This window comes from Barbus barbus, assembly GCF_936440315.1.
Source record: "Barbus barbus genome assembly, chromosome: 3".
In the NCBI taxonomy this organism is placed as follows: domain Eukaryota; kingdom Metazoa; phylum Chordata; class Actinopteri; order Cypriniformes; family Cyprinidae; genus Barbus; species Barbus barbus.
In genome coordinates this window covers 31,891,480-31,908,759 of record NC_136731.1, presented here as the reverse complement: position 1 = coordinate 31,908,759, position 17,280 = coordinate 31,891,480, and the positions used below count along the sequence as shown (strand labels likewise).

The window sequence follows — 17,280 nt, the reverse complement described above, 5'->3', positions numbered from 1 at the left end:
ACCATCCTTGTGAGCCCCATCCGGTGGGCCCTTGATGAACAGATCAGCATCGCCTCCATCACTGAAAAACCTATATGCCCACCTCCTTGACGACTTCCCTTCTGGGCTCCCTGCATGCTGCCCCGGGCTCTGGACACCCAGGCAGCCAGCGTACTCTCTCGCTCCTCCATGCTCGGTACGGGTAGCCCAGTATGGCCCGGGATGTCTCCCAGTACGTTTGTGGATGCTCAGTCTGTGCCATCTCCAAGACTCCACATCACTTTCCCGCCGGAAAATTAGTCCCATTAGCCATTCCACGTCGCCCCTGATCCCACATCGGAGTCGACTTCGTCACAGATCGTCTCCGACAGTGGGCCACAGTTTGTCTCCCGTGTCTGGAAGGCATTCTTCAAACTCCTCGATGTCACTGTCAGTCTCTCCTCAGGGTATCACCCCCAGACTAATGGCCAGGCTGAGCGGAAGATTCAGGAGATTGGGAGATATTTCCGGGCCTACTGTCATGACAACCAGCACAGCTGGAACCGCTTCCTCCCATGGGCCGAGTATGCACAAAACTACCAACCCCCTCTGTTTCCCTGGACAGAAGATCACTCCGACGTTCCAGCTGTCGACCACTGGTTCCGAGCGAGCGAGATAGTTTGGATTCAGCTCATGTCCAACTCCAGCAGGCAGTGCAGAGACACAAGACCTATGCAGATGCGGTCTGCCACCCCCGTCTATCATCCGGGAGATAAGGTCTGGCTTGCCACCCAGGATCTGAGTCTCCGCCTGCCCTGCCGGAAGCTGAGTCCCCACTATATTGGTCCCTTTTCCATCGAGAGGCAGATTAATGAGGTCACCTTCTGGCTCCAACTCCCTGCACGGTATCGTATCCATCCAGCATTCCATGTCTCACTCATCAAGCCTGTCTCTCCCTCTGTCACAGAACCCGACGAGCCTGCAGTACCTCCTCCTCCCGAGATCATCGAGGAGCCCCTAGTCTACAGGGTGCAGGACATCTTGGACTTGGGGTGGTTGCCTGGAATATCTTATTGACTGGAAGGGATACGGGCCGGAGGAAAGATCTTGGGTGGCCCGGGACGATGTGCTGGATCCCTCTCTCCTGGCCGAGTTTCACCAGAACCACCCTGACCGTCCCTCACTCAGAGGCCGTGGCCGACCCTGTCGCCGTAATAGGGCATCAGGAGCCACCCCTGGAGGAGGGGGTACTGTCAGAGAGTCACCACAGTCACTGCAGTCTCCACCAACGACACTCACCAGATCCCAATCCCCTGATTTATGATCACCGCCACCTGTCAGCACTAATCAGCAGCACTGTATCCCTGCACTCCTCCCGTTCACTCACTGTCTGGTCTCAAACTTTCCATGTTGACTAACCTGACCCACTAACCTTTTGTCTACTTACCAGTTGCTCCAGTGTTCCTATCCCTGTTCTCCATCGCTCCAGTTCTCCACCATCTCCATGCTCCACTGTTACCTCTGGATCCCCTGGAAAAGGAAAAAGGACATTCACACTCAGATAAGCCCCTAGAGACATTCCTATTCCCCGTCTGCTTACCTGGACATTCTGCTCATTTCATTCCTCTCTGCTACTACTCAAACCTGTTGATTGTATTGCACTTACCTCTGTGTCCTGTGTCTATCTCCTGACATTCATGTTCATAATCACCCTTGATGCTTAAAATTGTAAATATGAATTGGAATATATGTCACGGATCGCTGAGAGGAAAAGACGAGGTCAGGGTCCAAATGCAGGTGAGGTCTTTAATAAAACAAACAAAGGCCAACACGGCACAGCAAACACTTCAGCACGACAGATAACAAAATGGCAAGACAAGTAATGAACCCACACCAGAGTGGTGGGAGAGGGGAGACTAAATAGTCAGTGGCAAATGGGGAACAGCTGTGGGTGTACTGAGTGTGATGATGATGCGGCAGGTGTGTGTTATGTGGCAGGTGTATGTGATATGGGAGAGGAGTCCGGGAGAACGGGAGATGGCGGCCTCCTGTGGCGCCAGGGAGAAGTGCAGGACCCGGACTCGTGACAATATACTTCAGAGATATTTTACTCATAAGAATTTCTAGGGGTACCAATAATTGTGTCGAATGTGTATTTGAGAAAAACATTTACCGTATTGACCCGAATATAAGACAATGTTTCTTTTCTTGGAAATAGATCTGAAAAAAATGCAGTCATCTTGTATTCGGGGTCTAGACTTTGACATACACCCGCAACAATAGGTGGTGCCAAAAATGCATAAAATGAGTGTGCCATGAAATAAGTAATGTAATGTGTGTTGTAAAGAATGCGAGTGAAAACAAAAGAAAAAGAAAATCTAACAGTCGTGACTGTCATTAGCCTGATGGGAACAAACTTCCTCTGTAAGTGATTTTAAAACAGATTTGAAGACTACAATAATATTTCACTTCTACTGTTAATAAAATTTTGGTAGGCTACTATGAGATGGATTGACTAAATATTATATAATTCAGATGGGCTACCTGTTATTTTATGGTATATCAAAAAGTGTATATTTTTAAATGTCATTATTGGTACATTTTACCAGCATTTACCATACTTTCAAAACAAAAATTAAAATAGGAAAAATATACAATATGAAAATAATTTAAGAAAAAAATGTGTTTTACAGAGAGAGAGAGAGAGAAAAAAGAAAATTTTTCCAAAAGGTACATCTGTCAAGTCTTATAATCAGGATTGTCAATACGGTATTTCATAATTAGATTTTCCCCCATTTTCAATTGTTTTAGTTCAATGGAAGGTTAGATTTTTGTGATTGCTTTAAATAAAAGATCAAAAGGATTAATAATGCAGGTTTATTTTCAGAGCCTTCTTTGATCATATTTACCAAGGGTGCCAACAATTCTGACCACGTATGTATACACACACACACACACACACACACATACACATACACTAACAATATTTACATATTTGGATTAAACCTTAAATCTTATAAGTGTTAAACAAACCATGGTAGGCCCACATTATTAAATTAAATTATTTAATTGTTACAGGCTTCGGGTTTTAAACTGGAACATTTCAACCTTTCTAAGAATTGTTTGTCATCAACACGAACGCAGTTTCACTTCAGCAGGTGTGAGAAAAAAGAGGAAGAAAGAGAGCTCTGAATACACAGATGCTGTCAAATAGATCTGATTTTGACATTCTGAAATTCCTTTGAGAGAACTTAGTCAAATTATTGCAACACTCTAAATTCGCAGCATGTTTTGAGCAGCATTATTTTGGATAGACCACAAAATGTAATTCAAGTAAGTCTACATTAAGAGGATGTTGTTACAACTGAATCAGATCTCAGAATTAATTATGTTTAAACACAGCATGGCGATTTGTTTTGAATTCTTTGCAGCTCATCATGCTTGTTTGAAACTGCACATGGGTTGTTCAGTTTATTACTGTTTGGCTATTATAAAAAATAAAAAAAAATCCTTGAGTGCTCAACGGTTTGCAGCTGCTGAAAGTAAGATATGCATCTGCACTGCATGGTGGATCCCCAGAGAGAAAAACTGAGAGAAAAACACCCTGTGAAATGTGATGTAAAACACATTGCGCCTAAGGCCCTATATTAAAATTTTTCCTAAAAAATATGTTTTGTTTTATTTTATTATTATTATTATATTATTTTTTTTTACATTTTTCTGGATTACTTTTTTCCCTAGTTTTTGTCTCTGAACTCCATTTTACATTTTTTTTTTCAACTGCTAACAAGCGTTGTTCAATACTGAAACCACATTTTCAAAACTATTCATACAGTCTGCATTAAACAACATGAATCTTGGACAAATGGTTCATCTCACCTCCAAAACTCACTCAGACCAACAAAACACTTCATATATTCCTCAAAATAAGCGTGTTTCATCATAACACTAGGAGCAATTCTCATTCAAAAAACATACGTCATTCATAACACACTGATCTAAAAAATACTAACAACAGGGAGCATTACATAATCGATGAAGTTTTATCTTTGAAGTTTGAATGATTTGTCACATAGGTATTTCATCATAGGATAAGAATAACATTATCAGTCTAGTATAATGAGGTGCTGTATGTGCAGTATTGGAGTCCCAGCTGCTGCAGGAGTCTTTCTGTGTGGAGTTTGTATGTTCTCTCTGTGTTGATGTTGGTTTCCTCTGGGTTTCTCCCACAATCCAAAGACATACATGACAGGTGAACTGGAGACTGTAAGTGAGTGTGAATATGAATGTGTGTGATGGACTGGCCATCTGTCCAGGGGCTTGTTCTGCCTATGACCCAGTAAAGGCTCCAGCCTCATGATGATATAGGACAAGCACTAGGGAAAATGTATGGAATAAATGTATGGATGTTCAGTACTGTGAGGGTTCTAGTCCTCCCTCTCTCTACCATTCTTTTTTCCCCACCAATGTGTCTTCCCTGATCCATGTTTACAAACTAAATAATTCCAAAGCCATCCATTTATCAAAAGATAACCAAAAAAGAAAGAAAGAAAGAAAGAAAGAAAGAAAGAAAGAAAGAAAGAAAGAAAGAAAGAAAGAAAGAAAGAATGAAAGAAAGAAAAAGAAAGAAATAAGGAAGAAGACTAAAAATAGGACAAAAAATTTGGCTTGGCTTTCAGCTGAAATTGCATTTAGTTGTGTTTGGAATAATTATAATTCAATTTCATAATAAATATTCTGCTAAGATTTTATGTTTCAATATATTTCCTGCAGAAATGAACAGTTTGCCATCTTTCTGATTTGAATATGCTTTGATCGGTTTTGAAAGCATTTGAAAAATGTGCTGAAAGTGTACAGTGTTTTGCAGGTTGTGGAGTATGAATGACAAAAGTGTTTGTGGATTTTGAAAAATGTGGTCATTGCATGCATTTTGTCTGAAAACAATGAAAAATGATTCAAAGTTTGGTACACAGTTTTGAAAATGTATTTTCAGTATTGAACAATGCTTGTAGTTAAAAAAAACTGTAACACAGTTAGCACAATAGCCGTCCGTGTAGACTATACAATTAACACATTTCCTGTTGCTTTAACATAAAATGCATACAGTTAACACAAATTTAAAATGCTTGAACTTCTTTTACAAGCTCAACCAAGGCCAAAACAATGTAATTTTGCTGCCAAATTTTCAAATGCTTTCACACGGTATGTCAGAACATCATGTTCTAAAACTAACTTATAGGCCAAAGTCAAAGTGAACAGCTGTTATGTGTTTATATAAAACACAAATATGTGTTTTAATTCACAATATGAGACACAAATATGTCCCCTGTATTTTATTCCATTGCTAATGAGAAACAGCTGATTGAAGTTATGCAAATATATAAATTACAGCTGATTCCCATCTAGGAAACATATTCAGGTGTCGAGGTTCTTTCAATCGCATGACCATATGATATACAGTTAATGAAGACCTCATGTAGCTGATCTTGTGTGGAAAAGCGCACTCCTGCATAAATGTGAGATTTTAGAAGATCTGTACCAAAGACTGGTGCCAGAGAAGGGGAGAGGTGGGAGACCACTTGTTAATATATGTGATCACATGGGACAATGTGGCATTCCTCCATTCCCATTGCAGTCAGAGCCTGGTTTGACACCCATTCGAGAATCATGTCTCTTTTCCTTGCCTCTTACTCCCCTTTCCTCAACCCCATTGAGGAGTTTTTCTGATGCTGGAGATGGACGGTTTTTGACCATCGTCCACAGGGCCAAACATCCCTCTCCGATGTTGCATGCCAAGACACAGCTGAACAATACCAGGAAGGATAAGGCATACCAAAAGATTCTTCCCAAGATACCTTGCCAGAGAATATATCAGGTGTGATATGGATGAGAACATGTGGCCAAACGCAGAAGACTGAGAAGATTAGATTACTTTTTTCTTTTTATTTCTTTTTCTTTTTTTTGTTGTTGTTGTTGTTGTTGTTGTTTATATTTTGTATTTTCACATAATAAATTACAGCTATATTGCATATTTTTTAAGTTCTTGCGTTCTTTCTTGTTTTTCTAATGTCCTGTAAAACACAATCTATGATCAATGCAATATATTGTCTATTAAGGTCATACCTGACACTTAAAATAATGCAGTTTCTGTAATTCCATTTGATGTTAGTGTTTTTGATATTGTGCTATTATTGACTAAATGTTCCTGTTGGACGAGAACCTTTTAGTGTTTTGGAATAATAATTAGATTTTGAGACTTGTTTGCAGTGTTTTTGTAGATGTAGTGTATTGCATTATTGTACTTTGAAAATTAGTGTTGAGTTTAGTTTAGCAAACTAGAGTTTAGTTCGCAATGTGTGTTCCCTATCGATACTCCACTCGTACTGCGTCTTGCTAAAGACGCTATGGGAAAAAGCCTTTTTTCTCCTTTACTGAAGCCTTATTCAATCACGCAGTGAAACTGCACGATCATTGGTTCGTGCAGTGTGTTAAAACGAACCAATGTGTCGGTAGCGGAGCTGCACGAGCCTATGGCGACGGAGCCCGCCAGATCCCGCCAGAATGGGCGGGGTTATCTGGCTATATAATCATGCGTCTCGCCGTAGGATCCTCAGATTTCTTCTCCTTCAGCGACGACATCTCGCCTTCGCTGATCCCAAGAAGCCGCCATTGCCGTTGACACGCCTCGCAGCTGAGCCAGAGACCTCCTGCCTGCTGAGACGACGCTCTTCGCGCTCCAGCCCCACAGAAGCCCCGGTCTGTTCGCTGCCGCCATCCGGCGAATTCACGCACTCTAAAAGAGCAAATTACAGGCGTTGTTTCAAATGCCTGGCCGACATTGCGGCTCGTGCAGGGCTCCCCTGCACTCCGATGACGGCCACAGCGAGTGCGTTTCCTGCTTGGGGAAATCCCATGCAGATGCCGCGCTCGCTGACACTGAATGCTCGCAGTGCGAGCGTTTCAGTCTCGCCTCTCTGCGCTCGCGGATCGCTTTCTTTTCAGAGAGCGATCCCGCCCCTCGCGCCCTCCCGTTTTCTTCCTCCCAGGCACATGTGAGGAAAAAGCGGCGGGGCAGAGGATTTCAGTGCTTGGCTGAGAGCGAGCTCACGTCGGCTCGAGTCCCGCGTGCCTCGCTTTCGCCACAGAGAGAGCATTTTCCCGTCCTTTTTTCCCAGCCCGACCAGCGTCCCTCCCCTGCCGCGAGCGATCTGGTCTCGTTTGGAAAAAGTGACGAAGAGCTGGCCGATGACAGCATGTCATTGGCAGCTTCTGATGCGGAGGAGCTGTCGGGCTCTGCTGTAGACTCCGCCCTCCCACATTCTTCAGCGCCCAGCACCGCTACAGCTGACGCTGATTGAAGAGCTGGGACTGGATTGGTCTCCACCAGAGGAGCCCTCTCGCAGCCGTCTTGATGAGTGGTTCCTGCCGGGGCGCCGTCAGGCCCCTCTACAGCGACCCTCGCCGTTCTTCCCTGAAGTTCCATCTCTGCCCACCCACTGCCATCGGCTGGAAGGCTAAAGCCGCCCATCCGTCCAAGCCATGCAGGACCACTTCAGCACTCGCTGGACGCTCCTATGCTTCAGCTGGACAGGCGGCGTCTGCGCTTCACTCTATGGCGGTTCTACAGGTCTATCAGGCCAAACTCCTCGCTGCTATGGACGAGGCTGAACCTGATCCTGCAACTCTCAGGGAGCTGAGAAGTGCAACAGACCTGGCTCTGCGCGCCACCAAGACCACCGCCCAGGCGATTGGACGGTCCATGGCCAGCCTAGTGGTGCTCAAGCGCCACCTGTGGCTCACGCTGACGGAGATCAAGGACGCAGACAAGGTCTCCTTCCTTGATGCACCGATTTCGCCTAGCGGCCTCTTTGGACCTGCGGTGGAGGGTTTTGCTGAACGCTTCACGGAAGCACAGAAGGCGTCGCAAGCCATGCGACACTTCCTGCCCAAGCGATCAAGCTCTTCTGCTGCCGCTAGTCGACTAAGCTCCTGCCTCCGCCTCTCAGCCTGCCAAGGCTCCGCAGACGCGAGGGCGTTCTCGATCGGCCAGGCGCTACCCCCATCCGCAGCGCCAGGGGCCCCGACCCAGGATTGTGTTGGACCCTGCGCCTCCAGCATCTTCCTGATCTGCAGGCCAGGAAGAGGAGAGGGCCGAGTCCCGCCGCGGCCGGACCGCCCGCCAAGCAGCCTCTCTTAAAAAACCTCTTGTCACTCCGCTCATCGCCGGGTGCAGAGCACATTGTGTGTGTTGCAAACACAGGGCCCGTACAAGCGTCCTTGCAACCGTCCGTTGTTATAACGGGCAAAATAAAACACAAACATTCTCAAAGAGAGAGCAAATTTCCTCTTCCTTCCATCACGTGCAGTCGATCGCTCGAGTTTATCCAGCCACTTGCCACGCGGGCCGAGGCCTGGAGGGCCATCCCCGGAGTGTCAGAATGGGTTGTACGGATAATAGAACGAGGTTACTCACTCCAATTCGCTCGCAGACCCCCGCGCTTCAGCGGCATGGTCTCCACTTCTGTAGACGGCAAGAACGCTCACGTTCTACGTTCAGAAGTGATGACGCTGCTGGAAAAGGGAGCCATAGAAATGGTTCCTCCAGCTCAGAGCGAATCAGGCTTTTACAGCCGTTACTTCCTCGTTCCCAAAAAGGATGACGGCCTCCGGCCCATCCTCGATCTCAGACGCCTGAATCGCGCCCTCATGAGGAGGTCGTTCAGGATGATCACACTGAAGCAGATCCTCTCGCAAATTCGCTCAGAGGACTGGTTCTGTTCCCTGGACCTGAAAGACGCATACTTTCACGTCCAGATAGCCCCCCATCACAGACGATTCTTGAGATTCGCCTTCGAGGGAGTGGCTTATCAGTACACGGTCCTTCCCTTTGGACTGTCCCTGGCTCCACGCACTTTTACGAAGTGCTCCCCTCTCAGGCAGATGGGAATCCGCATTCTCAATTACCTCGACGACTGGCTCATTCTGGCCCAGTCAGAGGTACAACTACTCTCACACAGAGCCCTCCTCCTCAGCCACTTAGAATGCCTGGGGCTCAGGGTCAATTTTGCCAAGAGCGCACTGTTTCCCAGCCGACAGGTGTCGTTTCTGGGAACAGTTTTGGACTCAGCTCAGATGAGAGCTGTGCTAGCGCCAGAACGTGCTCTGGCCATTCAAAAGCTCGCAGCCTCCTTCCAGAGCGGCACTTCTCGCCCCGTCAAAGCGTTTCAGAGGATGCTGGGCCTCATGGCCGCAGCATCGCCGGTGCTACAGTTGGGCCTGATTTGCATGCGGTCACTTCAGCGCTGGTTGAAACCACGGATTCCGCCCCACGCATGGCGACACGGTCGCCTACATATCAGGGTTAGCCAGGCCTGTGTAACAGCCCTAGCCCCCTGGAAGAACCCACAATGGTTCAGAAAGGGTGTGACCATAGGGATGGTCTGCAGCAGGAAAGTTGTCACGACAGACGCCTCCAACATGGGTTGGGGGGCGCTGTGCGAAGGCAAACTGAACTTTGGCCTTTGGTCGAAGGCGGAGCAGAACCTCCACATCAACTGCTTAGAGATGCTAGCATTGTGTCGAGCCTGCCAGTTTTTCCTGCCAGAGCTAAAGGAACGACATGTGCTGATCCGCTCGGACAACATGTCAGTGGTGTCCTACGTAAATCACCAGGGAGGTCTCTCCTCGAAGCGCCTCTTCCTTATGGTAGAGCGACTTCTGGAGTGGGCTCAGCTCAACTTGCACTCGCTGAGAGCAGCACATTTGCCGGGCAGATTGAACCGAGGAGCGGATATGTTATCACGGAGCAACGTCCCCTCAGAAGAGTGGATGCTCCACCCGCAGACGGTTCGAATGATCTGGAGAATCTTTGGCAAGGCCGAGGTAGACCTTTTCGCCTCCAAAGACAACTCTCACTGCCCAGCCTATTATTCGAAGGTCAAGGACGCGTTGGTCCACGACTGGCCCAACCTCCTCCTCTATGCATTCCCTCCGATCGCTCTGATTCCTCAGGTCATCAGGCGAATCAGGGAACAACGACACAAGGTCTTGTTGGTGGCCCCATTGTGGGAGAACCAGCCTTGGATGTCAGAGCTGACCCAGCTGCTAACCGCAGCCCCCTGGCCCGTGCCCCTGAGACGAGACCTCCTCTCTCAGGCGAACGGTTTATTGTGGCACCCTCGTCCCGAACTGTGGGCGCTTCACCTCTGGCTGCTCAACGGGAGCCTACCAGCCTCCCAGAGCGAGTGCTAAATACCATTTCTGAGGCTAGAGCCCCGTCTACGAGGTGCCTCTATGCCCTGAAATGGGCGGTTTTCTCCGAATGGTGTCTAAACCGCGGTGAGGACCCCCCTACATCTGAGTTGGCGGTGATTCTGTCCTTCCTGCAGGAACTGCTGTATAAAGGACGCTCTCCCTCCACACTCAGGGTGTTCGTATCGGCTATAGCGGCCTTCCACGCCCCTATCGCGGGCCAATCAGTGGGCAGGGACAATGTTATCGTCCGCTTTCTAAGGGGTGCCAAGAGGCTGAATCCGCCTCGGCCCCTTACTGTCCCTACGTGGGACTTACCCACTGTGCTGAGGGCCCTGAGGGGCCCTCCTTTTGAGCCACTCCAGTCCACGAACCTTCGGTCGCTGTCGCTGAAGACTGCTCTGCTACTAGCACTAGCGTCAGTCAAGCGAGTAGGAGACCTGCAGGTGCTCTCTGTGAGCCCTGCCTGCCTGGAATTTGGGCCAAACGACTCCAAGGTCGTCCTAAAACCAAGGCATGGATACGTACCTAAGGTACTTTCCACTCCGTTCAGAGCTCAGGTCATCACACTCTCCGCGCTTCCTCCCTCCGAGGAGGACCGGGAGTTAATTTTGTTATGCCCTGTTAGAGCCCTACGGATCTACTTTGAGCGTTTTGCCTCCTTCAGGCGCACGGAACAGCTCTTTGTTAGCTTCGGTAACCTCGCCAAAGGGCTTCCGGTCACGAAGCAGAGACTCTCTAAGTGGATAGTGGATGCCGTTACGCTGGCTTACTCTTCCTTGGGCCTTCAATGCCCCATTGGAGTACAAGCCCATTCGACTAGAGGCATTGCCTCATCGTGGGCCTGGTCTAGCGGTGTGTCCATTACAGACATTTGTGTGGTGGCCGGCTGGGCCTCGCCGTCCACATTTGCAAGGTTTTATAAGTTGGATGTACCGACCTTACAGGCCAGGGTCCTATCTGCTTAGATGAGTATGACTTATGTTGTGGGAACAACCCTAACGGAGATCTCTTGACTGCACGGGCACTCAAGCTCTCTGATGGGTTCCTTACATATCTCAGCCCTGAAAGTGCTGAGTATGCGAGGAATACATGGAATGACCCGGGCCGAGCGTGACCTCTATGAGCTCAGCTCGCTTTAGCCCGAGTATACTATTATACTTCCCTCTGAGCATGGAATGCTTATGGAGGTATTTTACACAGTCGTTCCTCTACCATAGCATGGCGTGATTGAATTGTGTTCCCATAGCGTCTTTAGCAAGACGCAGTACGAGTGGAGTATCGATAGGGAACGTACTCGGTTACTATCTGTACTTTGCCGTGCCAGGTAGCTGCACGACTCAGTCATCGTTTCAGTCGAAGTAAACCTGAGGATCCTATGGCGAGACGGCTGATTATATAGCCAGTTAACCCCGCCCATTCTGGCGGGCTCCGTCGCCATAGGCTCGTGCAGCTCCGCTGCCGACACATTGGTTCGTTTTAACACACTGCACGAACCAATGATCGTGCAGTTTCACTGCGTGATTGAATAAGGCTTCAGTAAAGGAGAAAAAAGGCTTTTTCCCATAGCGTCTTTAGCAAGACGCAGTACTCGTTCTGTATCTCAGGGAACCGAGGTTACGATAGTAACCGAGTACGATTTTGAGCATGAAATTAACTGTTTTCTAAGTTGTGTGTTGTAGGTGTGTTGGTGCGTTAAAAGTTTAGGAAAATTGTTAGAAGTATTGAAAAAATTGTCATAGCAATAGTAAAAACTGTAAGTAAAAATTATCTACTTTCTATTTATTCTGTGGCATTTCGTGTTAGTAAGCAACATTACATTTTTATAGCTGGAGTACTATAAACTATACTAGAGTACTATACAACCCGAATTCCAGAAATGTTGGGACAATTTTTAAATTTGAATAAAATGAAAACTAAAAGACTTTCAAATTACATGAGTCAATATTTTATTCACAATAGAACATTGATAACATAACAAATGTTTAAACTGAGAAATTTTATGCACAAAATGAGCACATTTCAAATTTGATGCCTGCTACAGGTCTCAAAATAGTTGGGACGGGAGCATGTTTGCCATGGTGTAGCATCTCCTCTTCTTTTCAAAACAGTTTGAATACGTTTGGGTATCAAGGTTATGAGCTTCTGGAGTTTTGGTGATAGAATTCGGTCCCATTCTTGCCTGACATAGGTTTCCAGCTTCTGAAGAGTTCGTGATCGTCTTTGAAGTATTTTTCATTTAATAATGCACCAAATATTCTCTATAGGTGAAAGATCTGGACTGCAGGCAGGCCAATTCAGCACCGGACTCTTCTACTACGAAGCCATGCTGTTGACATAGCTGCAGTATGTGGTCTTGCATTGTCCTGCTGAAATATACAAGGCTTTCCCTGAAATAGACGTTGTCTGGAGGGGAGCATAGTTGCTCTAAAACCTTTATATACCTTTCAGCATTCATAGTGCCTTCCAAAACATGCAAGCTGCCCATACCGTATGCATTTATGCACCTCCATACCAGAGATGCTGGCTTTTGAACTGAACATGGATAACAAGCTGGATGGCCTCCCTCCTCTTTAGCCCGGAGGACACGGCATCTGTGATTTCCAACAAGAATGTCAAATTTGGACTCGTCTGACCATAGAACACTTTTACACTTTGAAACAGTCCATTTTAAATGAGCCTTGGCCCACAGAACACAATGGCGCTTCTGGGCCATGTTCACAAATGGCTTCCTTTTTGCATGATAGAAATTTAGTTGGCATCTGCAGATGGCACGGCGGATTGTGTTTACCGACAGTGGTTTCTGGAAGTATTCCTGGGCCCATTTAGTAATGTCAATGACAGAATCATGCTGATGAGTGATGCAGTGTCGTCTGAGGGCCCGAAGACCATGGGCATCCAACAAAGGTCTTCAGCCCTGTCCTTACGCACAGAGATTTCTCCAGTTTCTCTAAATCTTTTGATGATGTTATGCACTGTAGATGATGAGATATGCAAAGGCTTTGCAATTTGACGTTGAGGAATGTTATTTTCCACAAGTATTCCACAATCATGCACTCTTTCACAGATTGGAGAGCCTCTGCACATCTTTACTTCTGAGAGACTCTGCCTCTCTAAGACATCCCTTTTATAGCTAATCATGTTACAGACCTGATGTCAATTAAAATCAAACCAATATAGGCAACTCGCTGTGAAATCATAACCTTAAAATTCTGATTTAGGTAAAAAAAAAAGAACTATTTTTATTTGAATAATTACAGACAATACAAAATGCAGGCATTGACATCAGCATTTAATTCATCATGAAAAAATTAAAATAAAATAAAAAATAAAGCCACATATGAAACGTAATTAAAATGTGCTATTTCCTGGTGAATAGTTATCTATCCATCAGTTGAATATATTAGGATACATCTTACAATTTGTGGATTTCAGAAAAAAACAAAAAAAAACAAAAATAAAACAGCAGTCATAAGAAAGTTTGTGGAAAATCAGTGTATAGGGGAAATGTATGTAGCTTCAACATCTCGGTAAGTCTACATGTTTTTTAGACAAGCTTACTGAGAGACAACGAAATACAGAGCAAGAAAAAAAAGAGAACATGCTTATTTTCCTTTGTGATTTCAAAATAGATTAGACAAACATTTAATTACAGTCACAAAATAAATAAGAAACCTTGGAGTCTTCACAAGTTCTTTTAACAAATCATCACTGCTTCACCTGGAGAGAAAAAAAATCTAGTTTAAAACACATTAAAGACATAACACAATCTAAATTGAAGCATGATTATAACTGTAACAATATGCATAATACACAGGGTCGGAGCCAGGGGGTGGCCAGAGGTGGCCGTGGCCACGACTGATCTAAGCTTGGCCACTCCTTTGGTTCACCCTGCAGTTTTTGTCCCCTTTTTCTTGACAAGAAATGGACTGATTAAGACGCGGAACCTGTGTATTTTTTGCATCCACATCAAACGGGAGACTTTTCAGACACGTGCTTCAGCTTTGCCTCAGCACCAGGCGAGTCAAATGAGCGCGGAAAAGGTACAGCAGTCAAATGAGCTTCAGTAGAACAATGAGATGCTGTTAGGTGATATGTCAGTAAAACAAACTTTCCTGTCCTGTCAGCCGTCACTGTGCTCACGGCGCACGCTCTGATCGCTTCATAAATAAGCGCACAAGAAACTATGAGCATACAACGTAGTTCTGTCGTCAGTTAAATTATGAATTCACCAAAAAGATGATTAAAGCTGCAAACTGTGCATGCATGTATGTATGCATTACATTTCAGAACGTCTCTCAAATGCATACTAAAACATAGGCTACCATGCAATTCCAGATCACAATAAGGTGCAAGCTGATATGTATTTTAATTTGTAATTTAATGCAACAAGTAAATGTGAGCACAGTGCACTTATACTACAAAATATGCACTATTTTTTCAAATTAATTTTAAAAGTACAAACGAAAAGGAAACCATTTAAATGCATAAAATAACTCATTTTTACATTCTGGCATTTATGTGCTGTTGTCTTCCAGCCTTTTTCAGATTCTTATCACTAACTGCATGTCTCATCCAAGAGTATATAATGTTAGAGAACAATTTTTGGGGGGTTTTGAGAACCAGAACCAAACTGACAGAGCAAGAGCCCCTTTATTAAAATACCTGGAGTGGTGGAATAATACAAAAAGTCTCATATTGACTCAGTATTACTTGATATAATAATTCACAAATATCTAAATTACAATTAAGTAGAAATTATTTGTATTCAGCTGTGTTTTAGGCACTAAAATAGTCTAGTACTTTATAGTCAACCACATTTTTATATTGAAATAATGAAGATTTCTGTGCCACCCCAGGCTGGTTGCTGGCCCCTCCCTGGCCACCCCTATGAAAATATCCTGGCTCCGCCACTGATAATACAGCCAAGTAAAAGAGCTCAAAAGCCATCATCTTGTTTAAAATGATCTGTAAATTATGAAGTGACATATATATTACCTTGAAGAAGCTGAGTACAGCGCTGTAGGTTAGAGAAAAGAGGAAGAGGAAGATGAATGAGGTGGCAGTGGACCAGAGACTTCCGAAGTCATCCTCCTCCAGAACATCTTCATTGCAGTACAGAGCAAAGCCATTCTCTGGCTCAGGTGGCTCACCTGAAAGAGAAAACACATGTACAGGAGACATATGTATGGTAAGCACATGCTGCGACACATATATCGCAAATCATACATACTGAATTTAAGGTCCAGTATTATTAGGCTTCTAGTTAGTAACACTTAAGGACACGATGGCTTTTCAGTATGTACTCACATACATTTATTTGCACACACAACTGAGTACACACTGAAAAGACAAACATATAGCATTGCCCTCTCTGTTACTCATTGTTACTATAGTAACTAATACTGATATACTAATAAAACAAGTACACATAAAAACATCATACCCCCTTCAACAAACCATCTGTTTGATTTATTTGTTGAAAAGTGGCTTTACTGAGTACTTTACTAAGAATCATAAAAATATTTTAATTTCTCTAAATACTGATAAAACAGGACCAGAAAGTGGCGCATGCAAGATTTCTGAATATAAGAGTCATATGAGAGCTGGAGTAAATCATGCAAACACAAAGATTTATTGCTTAATATTGTAAAACAACATTAAAAAGCTCAAACCAAAATGAATCATTTTTGATTTGAATCATGTTGTGAACAGTGTCAAAATATTATATATAAGAGGCATGGATGGGCTAATAAGCAGTACAGTAAGCACAGGACAAAACATCAATGTGCACTATGATATTATGTTGACTATGTTTTTGTCTAATCATATTTATTTGCATGCAACATCAAACTAAACGTTTTTGAGTGTAATTTGATTTCAGTGTACAGTATGACATGCAGTAAAGCAATACAAACATACAGACAGATATATGTACAAACAACATCAAAGATACTGTACATAATCTGACAAGAAAGCAACAGGACAAAAGCACTGGAACACTGAACAACAGATGAGCAATGATAGTTTGGGAGTGCTTGCCCATTAATAACATGAAAATTCTGGCTGTTTACTTTCACTTGTTGACACTTGTAATGGAGATTCTGTATTGTTCATGTTGGCATGTTTGACTGCACAGGTGATGGTGGTCTTGGGATCTTCATATTTTTGTTTTGCCATTGTTAGGATGCTGAGAACAGAAAAGGAGTTCTCTTCATAGATGCGAGCACTGGTCCTCCCCTCTTTGTAAGGCTCTTCATCCACTTTCCACATGATATAGACATCACCGAGCTTAGGGCTTGTGACCTCACACACATGAGAAACGTGATTCGTGGCAATGCCATCAGGTTTGTAAATGGTAACATTGGGACGCTTTCCATCTGAATTGGAGAAAGTGATAAAGGTTCATTAAACAAACAGAAAAATCACACAATAATAAATAATAGTGTATCAAGGTAGTCCATTCTTTTTGACAGTGAAGCATTTTAAACAAAATTATTTCCACCCTGTCTGCATCTGTAAATGCACAGAGCCGCAAAGATGATTATTTCAAAGTTTTACACTGACTTACCTCCTTTATCAAAATGGATCTCCTTCTTGATGTCCCTGTTATTATTTGGGTCACGGATGGTGCAGGTGACAATTTCACCATCAAACCATTTCTTTGTATTAATGGTGACATTGTGAATTTTTATAAACTGAGAAGTGTTGGTAGGGAAGATATTTCCTGGCTTGATATTCTTACTGGTTACAGGTACATCATTCACCTTGCAGGACACTAAAGCTTCGTTCACTGTTTTATGTGCATCTCCAGAAACAACAGCTTCCAAGACAACGGTATTATTGATAAACAGTTCTCTCCCAATTGGTGACTTAAGTGTCAGTGTAAATGTAGCTGTAAGGGAGTAAGAAAGTAAGTAGAATTGAATGTTTTCATCCATATTCATGCAGTAGTGATTGATGTAGTAGTATAGATTTCCATGTCATGTCAGTATCTGAGGCCATCTTCATGGCAAATTTAGACAGAAAATGCCCCAAAACATTAAAGATACATAAACTGACAAGAGAGCA

The 17,280-nt window shown here is 44.3% G+C and overlaps 2 protein-coding genes across 4 annotated transcripts in view; both read right to left on the bottom strand.

Annotated features, from left to right (window-relative positions):
* The window catches only part of LOC306859147 (immunoglobulin mu heavy chain-like), a 344,847-nt gene that overhangs the window by 54,902 nt on the left and 272,665 nt on the right, over window positions 1–17,280 (bottom strand). The window lies entirely within an intron of this gene.
* The window catches only part of LOC306859134 (uncharacterized protein), a 125,079-nt gene continuing 119,936 nt past the window's right edge, over window positions 12,138–17,280 (bottom strand). Inside the window, exons 34-37 of the mRNA XM_079399995.1 lie at window positions 16,781–17,104; window positions 16,284–16,589; window positions 15,208–15,362; window positions 12,138–13,929 (exon numbers count right to left, since the gene is read on the bottom strand). Of these exons, the coding sequence (XP_079256121.1) occupies window positions 13,918–13,929; window positions 15,208–15,362; window positions 16,284–16,589; window positions 16,781–17,104 (797 nt within the window). The 3' untranslated portion in view covers window positions 12,138–13,917. The remainder of the gene's footprint in view (window positions 13,930–15,207; window positions 15,363–16,283; window positions 16,590–16,780; window positions 17,105–17,280) is intronic.